This window comes from Lepus europaeus, chromosome 2 (assembly GCF_033115175.1).
Source record: "Lepus europaeus isolate LE1 chromosome 2, mLepTim1.pri, whole genome shotgun sequence".
Taxonomy (NCBI): Eukaryota; Metazoa; Chordata; class Mammalia; order Lagomorpha; family Leporidae; genus Lepus; species Lepus europaeus.
The window spans coordinates 141,336,101-141,355,362 of NC_084828.1; the positions used below are offsets into that span (position 1 = coordinate 141,336,101).

General features: G+C 52.7%; 1 protein-coding gene across 1 annotated transcript in view; it reads right to left on the reverse strand.

Annotated features, from left to right (window-relative positions):
- The window catches only part of CLSTN2 (calsyntenin 2), a 352,520-nt gene that overhangs the window by 62,359 nt on the left and 270,899 nt on the right, over nt 1–19,262 (reverse strand). Inside the window, exons 7-8 of the mRNA XM_062182012.1 lie at nt 17,328–17,576; nt 7,748–7,869 (exon numbers count right to left, since the gene is read on the reverse strand). Of these exons, the coding sequence (XP_062037996.1) occupies nt 7,748–7,869; nt 17,328–17,576 (371 nt within the window). The remainder of the gene's footprint in view (nt 1–7,747; nt 7,870–17,327; nt 17,577–19,262) is intronic.

Here is a 19,262-nt window from a genome sequence, read left to right on the forward strand (position 1 = left end):
GCTAAAAGCACACAGATTTATTATCTGACAGCTTTGGAGGTCAGAAGTCTGAAATGAGTTTCAGTGGACTCGGATCAAGAAACCGGCAGGGCCACGTCCCTTCTGCAGGCTGCAGGCAACAATCGATCCACTTCCCTTTTTCAGCTCCCAGAGGCTGTCACCGTCCTTGGGTTGTGGTCTCCCATTACCCTGACCTCTGTTTCCGCCATCACATCTCCTGCTCTGTCTCTGACGCTCTGCCCTCCTGTCTTCTACGGACCCTGGCCATTGCCCTGGGCCCATAAGGCTAAATCCAGCATAATGTCTCCATCTCCAGATCCTTCATTCCACCACCCACGCACACACTTTTTCTATGTAAGGCAACAGAAAACTCCAGATTTCTGGAGGCCCGCAGTGAGGTGGCATAGCAAAGAGGTATCAAGTTGTAGCATACTGGGTTATGCTGCTGCCTGCAATGCTGGTATTCCATATGAGTACTGGTTCGAGTCCTGGCTACTCCACTTCCAACCTGGTTCCCTGCTGACGTGCCTGGGAAAGCAGAAGAAGATAACCCAAATACTTGGGCTCCTACCACCCATGTGGGAGACCTGGATGGAGTTTCCAGCTCCTGGCTTCAGTGTGGCCCAGCCCCAGCCATTGTGGCCATTTAGGGAGTAAACCAGTAGATGGAAGATCTCTCTCCCACTCTGCCTTTTAGATAGACAGATGTAGATGGATGGATAGATAGATAGATAGATATTGGAGACACAGAGGTTTCAAGGGCAGGTGTATAGCAGGGAGCTGGCACGAGCAGGCTGCCATCAGAGAGGCTTCAAGGCACGGGACGGGAACATGGCTCAGACAGGGGCTGCTGTGGTGAGCAGCCATCTTTCCAGCCACTACACAGTCTTGACCCAGGAGAACCGCGTGTGCCATGTGTGTCTGAGGACTCTCCTCTTCCCAAGCCACCTCTTGCTGAAGGGCTAGAAAGTTCTTTGGAGATGGAAAGAGGTAGGGAGAGGGGCCCGGAGCCCGTATCCATTGCAGAGAAATGAGGAGTCTAGGTTTTCTGTGCAAGTTCAAGTGTGAGCTACTGTGTTTGGGACCCGCTTCACAGGCACCATCACTTCAGAAGAACCCTGCGAGGTGGCACCGCAGAAAAGTCATTCGGGACTCCGCCTGGGTGAGCAGAAGCCAGAGAGAAGCAGGCGTGGCTGCAGGCAGAGGCGCTGAAGGGGGCGGCCACACTGCATCAGAGGAACCGCGGCCAGTGGGCCCAAGAGTCAGCCTTGAACAGCTGGATTGGAGTGTGGACAAAGCCTGAGTCGTCTGCTCATGGAGCTGCCTGCTCCGCACAGACCGAGCACTCTGGGGCCTGGGCACTTGGCTATAATACCCAGGGGACTAACCTATTCGGCCTCCCCCACCGTGCGGCTGAGTGAGCAGACACAAGTAAACCGGCTGTGCACTGCTCTCATATTCCTTCCTCACCACACGCAAAGAAGTCCTGCTGTTCTAGCTGCTTCCACGAGCTTGGAGTCTTATGCAAGTGGCATGGACTTGGCAGGCAAAGGGGCTGACTCTGGGGAAACCTGGGCCTGTGAATTTACCTTTCTGTGGGAGGAGGAGCACCGTCAATGCCACAGTCTGGGCTGCAGGGACCCGGCTCCACTCACGGGTGCCCCTTCCTTCCAGGGCTGCTGGGGGCCAGTCGTGCTCTCTCCCTGCAGGCGGTCCCACCCTGGGGTTGAGGCAGGGAACTGGCAGGACGGGAAGGGTTCACAAAAAGCTAAATGCGCCCCAAAGTCCTTAAGCAGATTTGCTAGCAAAGGGTTTTCTCATACCAGAGTCATTTGCAATCGGTAGTCTCAGAAAAAGATGACCACAGCGCACCTTAAATGAAGAGCTATCAAAACTTGGGGGGATTTTACATGCAAATCCAACTTCCAGATACTGAACAACCAGCAGAGCAGCTGCTGGGGGCCTGGATCCTGGGGGCCCTGAAGCGACGGCACCTGACTCTTCAGGGCACCCAGCCAGGTGTCGTCCCCCACTCTTGCTGGTTTTCTGTGCCCATGACGATTAGGAGTGAGGACTCCCACAGGGGAATGTCCCCCAGGGCACAGCAACAGAGTATAAGCCACGACGGTCCACGAATGTCCCCAGCGTGAGTAAGTTCTCTCTCACCCTGGTGCCTATTGCACGTTCCGGCTCAGAGAGGCCAGGGGTCGGCCAGACGAGTGCGTCTTCTGCATCTTGGGCTTGATGCCGTCCCCTCCCCCACCCCGTATGGACTAGGGAAGTCCCTGTGCTCTCGCTGGTCGATTGAGGCTGTCACTCAAGCTGAGCCTTCCAATAAGTGAGACAGACACAATGGAAACATCAGCAGGTTTGCCTCCAAGCACCAAGAGCTCCAAAGGGAGGGGCATTAGCATCCGCGACACTGAGTCAACCACATTCAAATCATCTGAACGCAAATTAACACAACTCGCCTGTGCGTGCTGGCAGCTGGACCTGCTCCCCCTCTCTGCGTGGGTTTGCACACGACACACTGCAGACTCTAGGCACACGAGTGAGTAGACCCTAAGTAATCATGGCTCAATAATGACCGTCTGCCCATTGTTAGAATCACCCAGGGAGAGGCACTGGGCTTCAGAGGTATTTCCCTGCACTACCTGGTACTGGGTCTACCTGGATGTCATCCACCTTGGCACAGGCCTTCTACGGTGCAGGGCTGGGGGGCTACACACACTCAGCGGCTCCATGGCAGCTGTCCCACTCCTCTGGATGCCCACAGGGAGCCAGCTGTGCAAGCCTGCCTGCCTCGAGTGGGCTTGGTTCTGGCTGCGGAGACAGGATGGGGGAGACCCTGGTTCTGACGCAGCTCCTGTCACTGTGCCCACTGAATGGCCCGACCTGAGTTACATTTGTGTACACATGATACACAGGATGAATCCATGCTAGCACTCATCACGCTTGTCCACCCCTAGCATCCTAAGTCTTCCACTGAACTACAGCTGCTTCTGTTGTGTCCCGTTTCTTTAGGGATAAAGGACCCGCTCAATAACGTGATATAAAAAGCCTCTTGGGATGGTAATTTCCATTTGCTCCTCTGCACTTATGTCCTTGGACCTGCCAAAGTCTTCCCTCCTGCCCCATGCTAGGCCCTACCTCTCCCAAAGCTGAAACAGCCCTCCTGCTCACCGCTCTGCTACCTTGGCTGTCTGGTCCTGGGCCAGGGAGCTCTTCTGCTGTCCACATGTCCCCTCCCAGAGGCCTTCCCAGGCTCTTACCACCTAGTACGTGTCCATCTCAGGTGCTCCTGCGTGAGCTCCCGCAGCTGCCCCCAGCTGCCCCCTAGGGGCCTTCTGCCCCAGCACCTGTTGCAGTGTTTGTAACTGGTCTCTTTGACCCATGGTCATGGCAACCTGCAGTAGGCAGAGGCTCCTCTCTGAGTGGCTCAGCCCAGGCTCACTGCACAGAGCCTGGCTCATTTTCTTGTACTCAGAATACACTGTTGATTGAAGACATAAGTGAGTTCCCATAAGGCATAGAGCAGAGAAAGCGTCTGTGAAATTCCCAAGGTGGACCAGCAGTCTGAACACACTTAATGCATTCGACTGGCCTGAGGCCCTTCTGGCCTTGGCCACACGGTTACAGGTTCCTTGGTGGCAAATCCCATTGGCTCTTTGAGATAAAATGTCAAGAGCAAGGACGAAACAAGCTTGCGACTCAAAGAGTAGAAAGACGGCAACATTTAGGAAACGTAAAAATGCTCAGTGACGTCAACCAACAGATCCACCAATCGCCAGGAAGACTGCAAAGATCTCCGGGCTTTTCTTCTCTCCTTCTGTCCCTCGACCACAAGGCTACGCAAAGCTTGACCAGGTGCCCCCTATGCTGTGTGCGCAAGGCTGCAACACGAACTGAAGTCAGAGATGGGTGAGACGCGGCCCCGCCCACCAGATGCTCAGTGCATCCAGCAGATAGGTGGGACACACGGGCAACCACTGCCCAGTGTGCGCTAGAATGGAGCTCTGCATGTGGAATGGAGAGCTGAGGGGCCATCCAGGAGGGCTTCCTGAGGGAGGAGGCCTTAACAGGCATGCACCTTCTAGGCATCAAGCAGTTTGCATCCCTGAAACTTGTGGTCAGATTCTGCCCACACAGGGAGCAGAATAAGGAGAAGAAAGAACAGGAGGGCTGCTCCCTAAACACCACCCGACTGCTAGCACAGGTGTCACCGAGGGTCCCCTCGCCCTGTGCACTGTGGCTTCGTGCAGAGGGCGGCAGCTGGCCAGGCAAGCTGGGCCTCCGGCTATGAGCACGCAGTCTTCAAATATGTTCATGTTCACTTCTTTCTTTTTTTAAAGATTTATTTATTTTACTTGAAAGTCAGAGTTACACAGAGAGAGGAGAGGCAGAGAGAGAAAGAGAGAGAGGTCCTCCACCTGATAGTTCACTCCTCAATTGGCCACAACGGCTGGAGCTGCACCAATCTGAAGCCAGGAGCCAGGAGCTTGCTCTGGTTCTCCCACGTAGGTGCAGGAGCCCAAGGACTCGGGCCATCTTCCACCGCTTCCCCAGAAAATAGCAGAGAGCTGGACAGGAAGTGGAGCAGCCAGGACTAGAACCAGCACCCATATGGGATTCCGGCGCTTTAGGCCAGGGTGTTAACCCGCTGTGCCACAGCGCCAGCCCCTCATGTTCACTTCTTTGTTACAAGAACACTAGGGAATGAATTGTGTCCCCGGCCAAATTCACACCTCGAGACTCTAACCCTAATATATTTGGAGATGGGGTCTTTAAGAGGGAATTAATGTTCAGTTATGGTTGGGAGCCTAATGTGACAGGTCTGGTTCGAGCTCTCTGCTGTCCTGTGAGGACACGGCCAGGCAGAGCCCTCAGCGGGACCCCGCTGGGAGGCACCATGATCTTGGACTTCCCGGCCTCCTCAAGTGTGAGAAAGGGGAACTTTGCTGTGTAAGGGCCCAGACATGCACCCTGTGTGGCAGTCGGAGCAGAGTAAGTCGAGCAGGGAGGCAGAGCCCGAGCTACACGTGCTTCCTAGGGCTTGTCAGGATGATGGACATTGTGCATTGCAGTGAACATCCTGATCTCTATTTTTAAAAATTTTTTATTTATTTTTTTGGACAGGCAGAGTGGACAGTGAGAGAGAGACAGAGAGAAAGGTCTTCTTTTTTCTGTTGGTTCACCCCCCAATGGCCGCTGCAGCTGGTGTGCTGCAGCTGGCGCACCACGCTGATTTGAAGCCAGGAGCCAGGTGTTTCTTCTGGTCTCCCATGCGGGTGCAGGGCCCAAGGACTTGGGCCATCCTCCACTGCACTCCCGGGACACAGCAGAGAGCTGGCCTGGAAGAGGAGCAACCGGGACAGAATCCGGCGTCCCAACCGGGACTAGAACCTGGTGTGCCGGCGCCGCAGGCAGAGGATTAGCCTATTGAGCCATGGTGCTGGCCCATCCTGGTCTCTAAATTTAAGTTATCTAATGTTTTTTAAAGATCTGCTTATTTTAAAGGCAGAGTTATAGAGTGGGGGCCGGGGGGAGAGAAAGATCTTCTGTCTGCTGGTTCACTCCTCAAATGGCTGCAATGGCCAAGGCTGGGCCAGGCCAAAGTCAGGAGTCTCTTCTACATCTCCCATGTGGGTGCAAGGGCCCAAGCACTTGGGCTATCTTCTACTGCTTTCCTAGGTCTTTAGCAGGGAGCTGGATCAGAAGTGGAGTAGCTGGGATTTGAACTGGTGCCCATTTTGGATGCTAGCACTGAAGGTGGTGGCTTAATCCACTACACCACAGCACTGGCCTCAATTATTTAAATTAAAAAATGTAAATGCTTCACATTTTAGTTGGCAAGCTCATTAAAGTAGCCACATAGCATCATGGACAGGGTGGGTGCTAGCTCTGGGTAACCTGGGGCTGGGTCCTGGGCCTGGGCTTCCTAGGATTACTGGGAAGAATTGGGCACAGCTGTGTTGTCTGCCTGGCACAGCGCAGGCCCTGGCAGCTGTCAGTGAGACAGGGGGTAGTGTGGAAGGCATTCTAGGAGACTCGGTTCTCCTTAAATTCACCACTGTAGGAACAGGTTTTAGAATGGCTAGATTCACTTCTCTCTCTGTGCAGAACCAAAATTCCCCCTTTGCCCGTTTTTAATTTCAAACCCCGTGACTTCATTTGCCTGGATCTGTTTCTCAATCGCATCTCAGAAAACGCCGCGGGGCATCTAGAATGATCTCAGCCAGTGTGGCAATGTTCTTATTAAAATCACAATATGGAATTTATTTTAATTCGCTTCCATTTGTATTATATATTTGAAAACATCCCATCAAAGCCATCTGGCACTTTAAGACCTGGCTGAGAGTTTGCTGAGAAATCATACGAACAATGTCAAGACTTCATTCCTGCAGGAGCTGGCCTTCCGGGCTCAGAGGAGCACGCACAAGGCCAGGTGTTATCTCTGCAGAGGCCCTGGAAGCAGCAGGGTGGGACCAAGGGAGAGCAGGGTAAGCCGCTGCCACTGGGCTCCACTTTCCCATCAGCCTGGTACCCTGGGTCTTGTCATGTTGCCAGGAGGTGGCACCGTTGAGAGAGCATCCTAGCAAAGACTCTGCTTCCCAGAGCCCCTGCATGGCCCTCCATGAGGATAAACGGGGAGGCCTCACCCCCAGCGCCAGGTGAATCAGTTCTCTCTGAGATCAGCCGCAGTGGGGCCAGGCTGGGGTGGAGGAGGAGCAATCGGGAAGGAGATGAGAAAGCATTGTGACTTGTGACGCCCAGACCAGGAGAGGCAGGGGGTACAGAGAGCGGGCTTTGGGGGAAGAGAAGATGACTGAGGCTCCTGGAAGCACTCAGCTCAGGACGTGGGTGGGGCAGGATGAAAGCAAATCACCCAGGCGGCACGGGTCACCCAGCGGGCGTCCTTCCCAGCATTTCCTTAAGCTGCACCTGTTCTGCGCTGTGGACACATGGCCTCTTGGTCATTTAACCCATTTGTTTTTTGGAGAGCTAGACAGAGCCCCCCCGTTCACTGGTTCACTTCCTAAACCCCTGGGATGCCTGCACCAGCTGAGATGGGGCCGACCTCTGGATAATATAAAACCCACTCCTGGCCTTTCTCACATTTCCGCCCAGGCCACCTCCAGGCTGAGTACCCACACCCAGAGAGGTGAGTGCCACCTCCACCGTCCCAACACGGCACAGCCCTGGGAAGCAGACACTTCAAAGCGCTGGATGCAAACCAGACCCAGGATTTGTCATCACACGTGTGACGCAGTGGCCTCTGTGATGAGAAGCCCGCGCCAGCGCTGTCACCGCTTACTTCAAAGCCGCCGGGTGTCTGTCCTCAAGCTGGTGTCACCAGAAGCAAGCTCACCATCACCCAAAGGAGGCAGCCAGGCATCAAAGGGCAGACATGGAGCGTGCATGAAGATCACAACACAGGCCCGGGTGTCGGGAGAGCCAGCGTCCCACGAGCTCGACGCTGAGCAAATGGATGAGGCAGACACGGTACACCTGCCACCCCGCGGCGACCCAGCTGGGAAGTGTACCCCACCCTTACCTCCAGTGGCTTTCAGAAAACACTTTCCATCCTGACTTTAAGATGTTGGGTGTCCCCCTGAGCTGATCATTCCACAAATGGGCAAAAGACCGGGACCTTGCGGTCCCCACCAGCTGCCATCGCCACACCAGGAGCAAATTGCCCATTCCTGCAAAGGCGTGGGCAGGGGCAGGTGTGAGGCGAGAGGCTTACCTGGTCCAGCTTCCAGTGGAACTCTGCAGGGCGAAAGGTGTCGGCCTGGTCGAAGTCCTTGCGCAAGAGGAAGACGAGGCGGCAGTTGTGCACGTACAGGGCGTAGTGGTGCCGGTTCATTTCTGAAAAGCAGAAGGAGGGGTGGGGGAGTGAGGGAGCCCCCTGTGTCCACCTCTGCTGCTCCACCTCTGAGCACAGCTCGGCAGGGCAAAGCCACGGGGCCGTCCAGTGGGTTCTGATCAAGATGTTCCAGAACACATGTGGAGCTCACTGAGATGGGAGAGGAAGACTCGGGAGAGCCTACAGCAAAACTGCGGAGAATTCTGTTGGGCTTTAAATACTGGCCAAACTGAGGCTCAGTGATTGCATCGGCTCCAGGTGGACACCACGTGGGTTAAGGAGCTCTTTGCTGTTGTTGGCATTGCTGACCTTTGTAGGAGGGTCAGGGGGCTTCTGCCAGTCCCACCAGCTGCTGCGGGAGACTTCTGGGTTTGTAAATTTATTTGAGAGGTAGAGTTACAGGGAGAGGGAGAGACACATAGAAAGGTCTTCTTTTTATTTTATTTTATTATTATTATTTTTATTTGACAGGTAGAGTTATAGACAGTGAGAGAGACCGAGAGAAAGGTCTTTCTTCCGTTGGTTCACTCCCCAAATGGCCGCCATGGCTGGTGCTATGCCAGTCTGAAGCCAGGAGCCAGGTGCTTCTTCCTGGTCTCTCATGCGGGTGCAGGGTCCCAAGCACTTGGGCCATCCTCCACTGCCCTCCCGGGCCACAGCAGAGAGCTGGCCTGGAAGAGGAGCAGCTGGACTAGAACCAGTGCCCATATGGGATGCCAGTGCCGCAGGTGGAGGATTAACCTAGTGAGCCACAATGCCGGCCCTGAAAAAGGTCTTCTATCTGTTGGTTCATTCCCCAGATGGCCACAATGGCCGGAGCTGAGCCAAAAGAAGCCAGGAGACAGGAGCTTCTTCCAAGTCTCCCACGTGGGTGCAGGGGCTCAAACACTTAGAGCATCTTCCACTGCCTTCCCAGGCCATAAGCAGATAACTGGATCAGAAGAGGAACAGCCGGGACTAGAACTGGCGGCCCTATGGGATGTTGGCGCTGCAGGCGGAGGCTTAGCCTACTACGCCACAGCACCGGGCCCCTGCAGGCTTTATTTTTATTTTATCAGGCTCTATAACCAGCCACAGAGCTCCTCTCCTCTCCCTGCTGAGTCTCTTCAGAGGAGCTGCTGCCCAATTCGCAGCTGGGAGGGGGTGGGCACACTGCTTCCCTAGCACGAGACTCTGTGCCTCTCCAAAGCCATGGACTAGCACCTGCCTCTCTGCACCCAGTCAATAGGACCTTTTTCTGTCTTGATATAGAAACCTCCTTGCCTGCTTCGCAAGCCTCCCAGAAGCCTGGCCCCAATGCCTGCAGCCACAAGATACTGTGAATCGGCAGAAGAGGAGCTGCTCTTGGACCAGAGCTTGGAGAACCCACAGGTTATCACATCGTGGCACACAGAAACCCCCCAGGGGCACGCTCCATCCATGCTGGGAGAATGAGCAGGCCACCATGTGCAAGTGGGAAGAACATGGGTCCTGCAGTCAGATTTCGAGTGCCCCGGGTCTCTGAGTGACAGCAGGAGCTATTTCACCTGGCCAGCCTCAGTGTCTTAACTGTACCATGGAATATCCTAATGTGTCCTAAGAGTAGGAGGTTATGTACAACCCTGGCCAACACCAGTCCACTTCTGGGAAGAGCTTGACTCATCCTGGCCAATGCCTTGCCACAGTGGTTGGTCCAGGTGCAGCAGTACTAGCCATTCTCCTGGCCACAGGGTTTCTGTGGGGAACTGGCAAGTGAGCCAGTTCAGGGCAGCGATGTGAGTTTTTCTGAGCCATTCTGGAAGAAGCCTTTCTCTCTTTCTCACTGGAGGCTGAGGCATGTAATGGGGGGGGGGGGGAGTCTTGGAGCGGCTGCCAACAGGAAATGGATACACCTGTAGTGTAGAGCTGCAAAACCACAGGGGAGAGGGGCCGGGGCCTATTTCACAGCCCTGGACGCTTCCAGGCACAAGAACTCCGCAATGCCTGTGTTATTTTGACTTCTTGGCTGTCTGATAGCAGCTTGACCTGGGCTTCACATCCATTGTAAATGAAACCCATGGTTTTAAAAGAAATTATTTACTTATTTGAGAGGCAGAGTTACAGACAGAGAGAAAGGTCTTCCATCTGCTGGTTCACTCCCCAAATGGTCTCAACGGCCGGAGCTGGGCCGATCTGAATCCAGGAGCTGGGAGCTCCTTCTGGGTCTCCTATGTGAGTACAGGGATCCAAGGACTTGGGCCACCTTCTACTTAGTTCCCAAGCCATAGCAGAGAGCTGGATCAGAAGTAGAGCAGCCGAGACACGAACTGGTGCCCATATGGGATGCTGGTGCCACAGGCAGAGGCTTAGCTACTGCACCACAGCACTGGCCAGTGAAAGCATTTTAATTGATAATAATGAGGAGATGCGTGCAAAGCATCTGTGCAGGACAGGTGCTCAATAGCTGTTCGCTGTTAGGAGGGCGAGTACCCTGCCTCGTGACCACGGCAGTGCGGCCAGGGCGTGCCAGGAGCTGTTTTCTCACAGAGAGTGGCAGGAAGGAGACCATCCATTGTCAAGTGTGCCGGGGGCCTACCCAGGCCAGTGTCTGGGTGATCACTCTGAGCCTCTGGCAAAACACCCCAGCTTGCTCATTGGATTTTACTATGTATTTTTGTTCCTCCCACCATTAGAGAGATGGTCCCATATAATTTATATTGAAAACTGTTAGGAAATATGAGGAGGGGCCAGTGTTTTGGTATAGTGGATAAAGTCACTGCCTGCCATGCCAGCATCCCATGTGGGCACTGGTTCATATCCCGGCTGCTCCACTTCACATTCAACTCCCTGCTAATGGCCTCGGAAAGCAGCGGAGGATGGCCCAAGTGCTTGAGCCCCTGCCACCCATGTGGGGACCTGGATAAAGCTCCCGGCCCTTGGCTTCGTCTTGGTCCAGCCGTGGCCATTTGGGGAGTGAACCAGTAGATGGAAGCTCTCTATATACCTCTCCTTCTGTCTCTATAACTCTGTCAAATAAATAAATAAATCTTAAAGAAAAGGAAAATATGAGGGGGCACTGGGGTTGTGGTGCAGGTGGGTTCACTGCTGCCTGTGACAGTGGCATCCTATATTGGAGCACTGGTTCAAGCCCCAACTGCTCCGTTTCCAATCCAGCTCCCAATTAATGAGCCTGGGAAAGCAATGCAAGATGGCTCAAGTTCTTGAGTCCCTGCAACCCACATGGGAGATGCAGTTCTGGAAGCCTGACTTTGGCCTGGCCCAGTCCTGGCTCTTGTGGACATCTGGGGAGTGAACCAGAGATGGAGGGTCTCTCTCTCTCTCTCTCTCTCTCTCTCTCTCTTTCTCTTTCAAATAAATAAAAAAGACTGTTCTAAAAAAAAGAACATATGGGCTGGCACTGCGGCTCACTTGGCTAATCTTCTGCCTGCGGCACCGGCACTCCTGGTTCTAGTCCTGGTTGGGGAGCCGGTTCTGTCCCGGTTGCTCTCTTCCAGTCCAGCTCTCTGCGGTGGCCCGGGAAGGCAGTGGAGGATGGCTCAAGTGCTTGGGCCCTGCACCCGCATGGGAGACCAGGAAGAAGCACCTGGCTCTTGGCTTTGGATCAGTGCAGTGCGCCGGCCGTAACGGCCATTTGGGGAGTGAACCAACGGAAGGAAGATCTTTTTCTCTGTCTCTGTCTAACTCTGCCTGTCAAAAAAAAAATTATGAAAGGTCCTCACGAAGTTTATGGAAAACTCATATCATAAAAAATTTGCATGCATTTCCAATTTTTTGCATACAAATAAACTTATCTTTTAATTCCATTTCTCCATGAATTTTTTAGAAGTACCTTTGTATAGAAAGAAAGCATTTTTGCCTTTGTTTGTATTTGGAGACAGGGAGGCTGGGGGTAAGGAGGGGCCAGGAAAGAAGAGAGACTCCTGCTGGGAACACCCTCCAGCCTGGGCAGCTCCTGTCCCTCTCTTGTGACTTGACCGCTGTGGTCCACGCACACGCCAGGCCCCTGGTGTACACAGCGCACTGCTGATGAGACAGGCTCGGGAGCCCACCGCCTTGCTTTCCTGTCCTTAGGAGTTCCTCAGGAAGCTTCCTTCCCTCCTCTCTGTCCACATCTCTGGCAGATCCTCAAGCCTTCCCATCACTGTAGATGTTGGAACAGTCTTGAGGAGGCCAATCCAGCCACACATCAGACATCGCATCTGATTACAAGCTGCAACCCCGCCTCCAACTCAGCCTGGACCCACAGCTCTGCAGCCAACAGCAGGGAGGCATGGGGTAAGGCCCGTGCCTTCGGTCTCCTTGTTCCACCCCACAGCCCCCAATCTCCTTCTAGCTCTGGTCATGGTCAGAGGCGAGGGAGGCAGATAAAGAGGAAAGCAGCATAGAGCCTTTTTCAAAAGCTGGTGGAGTTCACGACTTTCTCATGTCACAGCAGGTGTCTAGGTATGGGTCCCTCCGAGGGTGAGTGGGTTGGTTTGTGGAGAGGCTCTGCAGAGACTCCAGATTGCTGCCTTCTCTCCCACCCCCTCCCCCAGGAAGACTGGTCCTGCTCTAAATCCTGAAGCGGGAAGTGACGTGATGAATGACGGTCCCTTTCTGGATGGCTGGGACTTTTATGCCGATTGTAACCCCGTTTCTGTTTGGCCCCTACCTCTGCATTCCAGCTGAACTTTCCTGATCCCTCCCCAGCTCCTGGCCTCTCTCGGGAGTCCTCTCCCAGGCCCATATCTGCTCCTGCTGCCGGGTTCTCCTGGCAGGCAGCCCTCTGGTGTTGAGCCCAACTCTGGATGGCCATGTGGCACAAGAACAAGAAGAAAACTCCTTGTGCCCTGCCAGATTGTCACCAAAGCCACTCTCCCCATTGTCCTTCTCCCCACCCTGCACTGAGGCACTGACCTCAGACACCTGGACAAGAGTCAGGTCCTGGCTTTCACACTCCCTGTTCTCCTGAGCCGGGGAGCTAAACTGCCCCAGGTCTCGCCTGGGATCTGCCTTGACACCAGCCTGGAGTGAGCCCCTCACCCCAGCAGACAACCCAACTCTTCCCAGTGATGTTTCTGGGTGCCTCTGGGGTGTGGGAGCACCACCTCCCTTTCCCTGCAGGAAGGGGGCCATTCTAGCACCTTCCACCAAGCTGACACCTCTACCATGCCTGCTCGTGATCACGGAACAAGGGTGGCCTCCGTCTCTTCGAAAGCCCTGTAGGGACGCAGTATGTGAGCCACGCGTCATTCACTGATCTCAGGGAAACACAAGCAGTAGTAGGAGGGCTGCACGCCAGGGACAAGGAGCCCCAGCACCCACCTGCTGCTCAGGGCGGCGGGGAGGTTACTGAGAGGGGCAGGTGCTGGGGAGAAATCAGGAAAAGCAACTGAAAGAAGAAAGGGCCCGGAGAAGAAGGACCAACGGAAGTGGGGGTGCAGGGAACAGGGACACACGCAATGTCCTCATGGTGTAGACACTGCCATGCATCCCTCTAACCCTGAACCCTGTGTCCTCAGCTCCTGGACACACTCAGCGACCAATGCCCATGTCACAGCCTCTCCTGTGTTAGGTGGGGGCAACGTGGCCGCATTCTGGCAGATGGAACACAGAGGTGAGAGCTGCCATCTTCTGTGCTCACCAATACAGGCCTTCCGTGCTCAGCTCTAGCTTTACGGTCGGGGGTGAAAACCGGCAGCACCAAATGATACAAGGCTCTGGGCTCTGAACACCTGGGCTAAGCACAGATGCACAGCAGGGCTCCTGCACAAAGACAGGAGGGAACACCACGAGGAAAGACTGTCAGCCTCCCAGGGTGTTGCCCCTCCCACCTTCCCTATGTCTCTCTCTCTCTGTCTCTCACTCTCTCTCCCACAATTAGCCTTTGCTGGCTAGTCAATTCTTTTACACAACTATTTATAAATTACTTCATTATGGATCTGCATTAATAAGCTCCACTCGGTGTAGCAAACAGCAATTAATGCAATCTTACGAAGGGCGATTTGACAATTTTACATTAATAGCTTTTTCTAACATTTCTGGTCAGGAAAGCAGCAGAGATGCCCAAAAGGCACATCCCAGAATGCTCACTACAGCACTGTTTTATTTGTACTTAAAAGGAGACAATCTAAATATTTAACAAAAAGGGGCCAGTTAAATGAGGTGTGATAAATCCATATGGCAGAATTCTACACTGCCATCTAATTCACGTTTTTAAGGAATATTTTATCACATAAAAATTATCTGGATATGGTTACATAAAGGAAGAAGATAATAGCATCACATGTATTATAAAAATTTATTGAAAACTCTAAAGATGCTCTGAATATGCATGGATATAAAAATAATGTCCCAATGAAATGTGCAAAGTGTTATCAGACAATATCGTCCCACGTGTCAGGATTTTAGGTGGTTTAAGAATTCTCTGTGTTTTTCACATTTCTGCTGTAAACACATGTTGCTTTTATAACTTGAAAAGGTTTTGATATTAAAAAGTCCCAAACTAAGCTTTGAGCTATTCTTGATATTTTTGATTTTATTAAGGACAAGGAGCTATTTAGAGCTTTTTTTTTAAGTTTGAGAAATTAGAGAAAAATCTTCCTGTCTCCTCTAAGTTGTGAAGTGTGATTTTATACAAGGGCCAAACTGCACAGCACAGGTCTTGCCAACTGTGGAGCTGGAAAGGCCATTGGCAGATCTGCAGTGGTGACAGGGGGCCTCATGGGTGAAGGCAGAGTTGCCAGCTGCCCAAGAGAGCGCCCTGAGATCCTGGCTCGTTGAGCTGAGGTGGGACTCTGGTATCTACATATTTTTACAAATGCATTAGTTTATTCTAACAAGATCCTCTGGTGCTATAGTCTGGGCTGGGAACATGGAGCCAGAGGATCCAGGTTCTTGGTAACTGGCTGTGCTGCCCTGGGCCAGTCCCTCAACCTTGCCTCCTTCCAATTGCCTTGGCCATACGCACGAGCATCTGTCTCTGGCTGTCCCACCTCCCAGGAGTGCTTGCTACATCTCAGAAAGCACTATATGTAGGTCTTCAAAAAGTTCATGGAAGTGCATATTCTGAGAAAACTGTGCCTGGATTTCAAATTTGTCTCTGCACCGAAATAAATTCCCCTTTTAATTCCTTTCTCTGCACATTTTTTGGCTCGTGTGTGTGCAGCTGCTGATCCCAGCTGGGCTGCTCTGCATTGGTCTGCACATCCCTGAGCTTTGCCTCCTTGAGATTCCAGCTCCAAGATCCTGAGGGGAGCAGTCCCCTAGGTGCCCCACACTCCTGGTCACTGAGCACGGTCCTGAACCCCAGCACCACCTCTGGTAGGTGTGCGGGGTCCTTCCTGCATGAATGAAAACCTGCCCTTGGCACTGACCCCTACACAGACCCATCACATGACAAGGGCAATGGCAGGCAGCTGCATCTCAGTTTCTACGTCCAGGACATCTATCAGTATTTATGGTGAAGCTCGATCGAAACAGGGAATGTGGGAGTTCCTGTAGCACTGAAAAGTAGGAAAAAAACAGAGGTGATGAGGACAAGGACAGCATCAGGTAACTCAGCGGAGCACTGATCATCGGCCTGATACGGCTAAGCGATTTCATGCTTCGTCTCATGTTTACTTCCGCTCTTTGCACGTGGGAAACTGAGGCTCAGAGAGATTTAGTACTTCCCCCAGTCACACCTTCAGGAGCCATCAAGCCGAGAGCTGAGCTGTCAGCCATTCTTCTGCACCAGCTTCTTAATATTATAGTTGCTGTGGTGGCCGTTTTGTTTGGGAATTTTAACTAAAGTAGTGTAGTACTTGAAATGGCAAATTGTGCAGCTGTAATCAGAGTTGTGAACTTTGCCTATGGCCTCAGTGAATGTGTGTGTACACATGTGCACGTGTGCACGTGTGTGCATGTGTGTGCGAGTGTGCATGCATGTGTGTGTGTGCGAGTGTGTGTGTGTGCACAAGAGCAAAGGATTTGGATTTAGCTGCACTACATTGCCGTTCTAGTTCTGAAACTTGCTGGATGTTTAACTACTTGTGACAAACTATTTGGCTACTCACTGATGTTTGCTTATTATCCTTAACATGGGAGATAGAACAATGCTTTCATAAAGTTGTAGAGGTGAACTGTTCAGAACAGTGACCGCTGGTGCCAAGTGTACTTCCCGCGTGCCAGGCACTGTTCTCAGTGCTGCACATCTATCAACTTATTTAATCCTCATCACAACCTATGAGGAAGTTAACACCATGCTGCCCGTTTCACAGATGGAAAGGGACACACAGAGAGGGTGCAGTGTGTGCCCAGGGTCACACAGCTATTAAGTTATGGAGCACTAACAACCAAGCCATGGCTTGCATAGACAGTCTGGACAAGTGCTACATGTCTAACAAGGATGGTGACTGTTGTTACACAGGGTGATGGTTTTCCAGCCACTATTTTAAGTTCAGGATTTTATTCCGAGGGCTTTTGGAAACCTTCTTTATCACATATTTTTTTTTAATTTTTATTTATTTATTTTTTTGACAGGCAGAGTGGACAGTGAGAGAGAGAGAGAAACAGAGAAAGGTTTTCCTTTGCCATTGGTTCACCCTCCAATGGCCGTCATGGCTGGTGCACTGTGGCCGGCGCATTGCGCTGATCTGAAGCCAGGAGCCAGGTGCTTCTCCTGGTCTCCCATGCAGGTGCAGGGCCCAAGCACTTGGGCCATCCTCCACTGCCTTCCTGGGCCATAGCAGAGAGCTGGCCTGGAAGAGGGGCAACCGGGACAGAATCCGGTGCCCCAACCGGGACTAGAACCCAGTGTGCCGGCACAGCAAGGCGGAGGATTAGCCTATTGAGGCACGGTGCCAGCCCCTTATCACATATTAAAGATGCGGCTTCTCTGCTTGGAGTGAGGATGAAGCTTCATCTCACATCAGCACCTCCTATAGCAGCCCTAAGATTCTTCTGGGTGTGCTGGGGTTCCAAGGAACCCCGTGTGAAAACCACTAATCCATGCACTGTGGTGCAGTGGGGTAAGCCATGCCTCGCGACACCAGCATCCCATATCTGACCACTGGGTCAAGTCATAGACGGCCCTTTTCTTACCTGGCTTTTACTGCTAATGCACCTGGGAAGGCAGCAGCTAATGGTCTGAGTGCTGGACACCTACCACCCAGGTAGAGGCCCTGATGGAGTTCCAGGCTCCTGGCTTCCACCTGGCCCAGCCCCAGTCATTGTGACCATCTGCAGAGTGAACCAGCAGCTGGAAGATCTCTCTCTATTCCCCTCTTTCTCGCTATCACTCTTTCAAATAAATACTTTTTAAAATAAATACATCCTTTGCATTCTTTGTATTATGCCTCTACTTTTCCATCTTTCCTGCTCTCCCCCATGCCCATCAAAGAAGCAATCAAATAACAATCAGAGACCAGAATATATTCCCCGGACTGCTCTCATGCTGCTGCTTTTCTCCCACACCCTGCAGAGTGTGTCTGTACCCAAGTGCGCCTGGCTAGAGACTCACCGGTCTTATCTGAGTTGCAGAGGATGGTTTCCTTCTCGGCTCGCACGCCGGGGCTGGGGCCGTGTCTCATCCACATGGTGATGGTGAACTGATCCGTCAGGTTCTTGGGCACAATCCCATCAGGGATTTTGGCGCCCTGCCGGCCATCAAACTTGAAGATCATCTCGCTGCTGTCCACCAGCAGTCCTGCGGTCCAGTTGGTGGCAGCACTGGGGGATGGCAGGAGGTCGATGATGCCGGAGGAGGCTCCTGTCGTGGGCAGGGGAGAGAGAGCGAGCAGAGGGTCATTGCTCTGTGACCTGCTCCCGGGTCAGGATGGACCACTCAGTGTACTTATTCAGAAGCCTGTGCCTAGCTCTGAGCTGGGAGACTTGGAGAGAGGCGTCACTCACCATCCCAGTCCCTGAGCTGCTTATTGTCTGCTTGGGGAGGCAGCAGCAAGTTACACACAAAAGTGCTGCACGAGGCACAACAGGGTGGGAACTACGATACAAAGAACAGGTGTTGGAGGAGTTTGGAGTATGGGGAGAAGCGTAGGGGCTTTTATTTGCAGAGAAATTTCCTAGGGAAAGCCAAGGTTTGAGTTGGATGCCCAGACTGACTCATCCATGCAACCATCCATCCATTCACCTGTCATCCATTTAGTAAGCACCAACCAGTGCTAATATCCCCTGCTAATGCTGCCACATGAAAGGGAATGAGACACAGTTCCTGACTTGGAGAGGCTAGGGTCAACGTGGCAACACAACTGAGGTCAGGGCTGTGACGGGAAGGTCCCAGGTCCTGATCCCTTGGGCGGGCATGTGAGCCACTTCACACTCAACACACTTCTGTACCCCATTTGTTGAGGCCAGATGCTCCAGCGGCTGAGAACACAGGTACTAAAGGAAGCAAAACTTGAATCTGACCCAGGGCAGGAAGACCGGTTGGTCGGAAGCAGTGCAAGTGCTATGGGCAGATTTCTGCATTAGAATCACATCAATAGCTTTGGAGAGGGCAGGGTTGAGGTGAGAGACTGGCTGGCCTGGAGAGAATTCTGACTGTCCCACCAGGAGGACCCATGGGCCTCCATTAGCTGCCCATAGAGGCTCAAATACAGAGTTCTCCACATCCTCTGCTCCATACAGGAGCAGGTGAGAAGGAGGAGGACCAGGAACTTCCTGTAATACTCAAGTAGTAAGAAACAGGGAGTCTGGGGACTGGCGCTGTGGTGCAGTGGTTAAAGCTGCCACCTGCAATGCCGGTATCCCATGAGTGCCGGTTGGTGTCCTAGCTGCTCCACTTCTGATCTAGCTCTTGCTAATGGCCTGGGAAGGCAGTGGAAGATGGTCTGAGCACTTGTGGGCCCCTGCTTCCTACGTGGGAGATCCAGGTGGAGTTCCTGGCTCCTGGCTTTGACCTGGTTCAGCCCTGGTAGGTGTGGCCATCTTGGGGAGTCAATCAGCAGATGGAAGATCTCTCTCTCTCTTTCTCTGTACTCTTTCAAAATAAATAAATAAATCTTTAAATACAAAGCAAAAAAGAAACAGGGAGGTTAAGGAGGGCCCTGGGTGGGGGCTGGGTGCACGGCCTATTCCTTGGCACAGCACCAACCACTCAGTCATAAACTGAAAGGTTTAATGGGCAGTGGTTATGTGCATTACCTGCCATTTGTCTAGGATCATTGAATTTTTGACTTTCGTATATCAGAGCCTCAACTCCCCTCAGGGATTGGGTTTCAAAGTCAACAACCACGGAAAATCTGCAGCTGGAACTGCTCTTGAGAATCCTTCAGGGGAGGCACCACATTGGAAACCAATACACTTGGCAGAGGTTCAAGCCGGCCAGTTTTCCTTCCAGCCTTGGAGCGAATCATCAGGTCTCTCCTCACTGACTTGCAAAGGAAAGCTAGGCTTGGTGGGAAATATGTAGCCCCCAGCCCAGATGCTCTGCTCT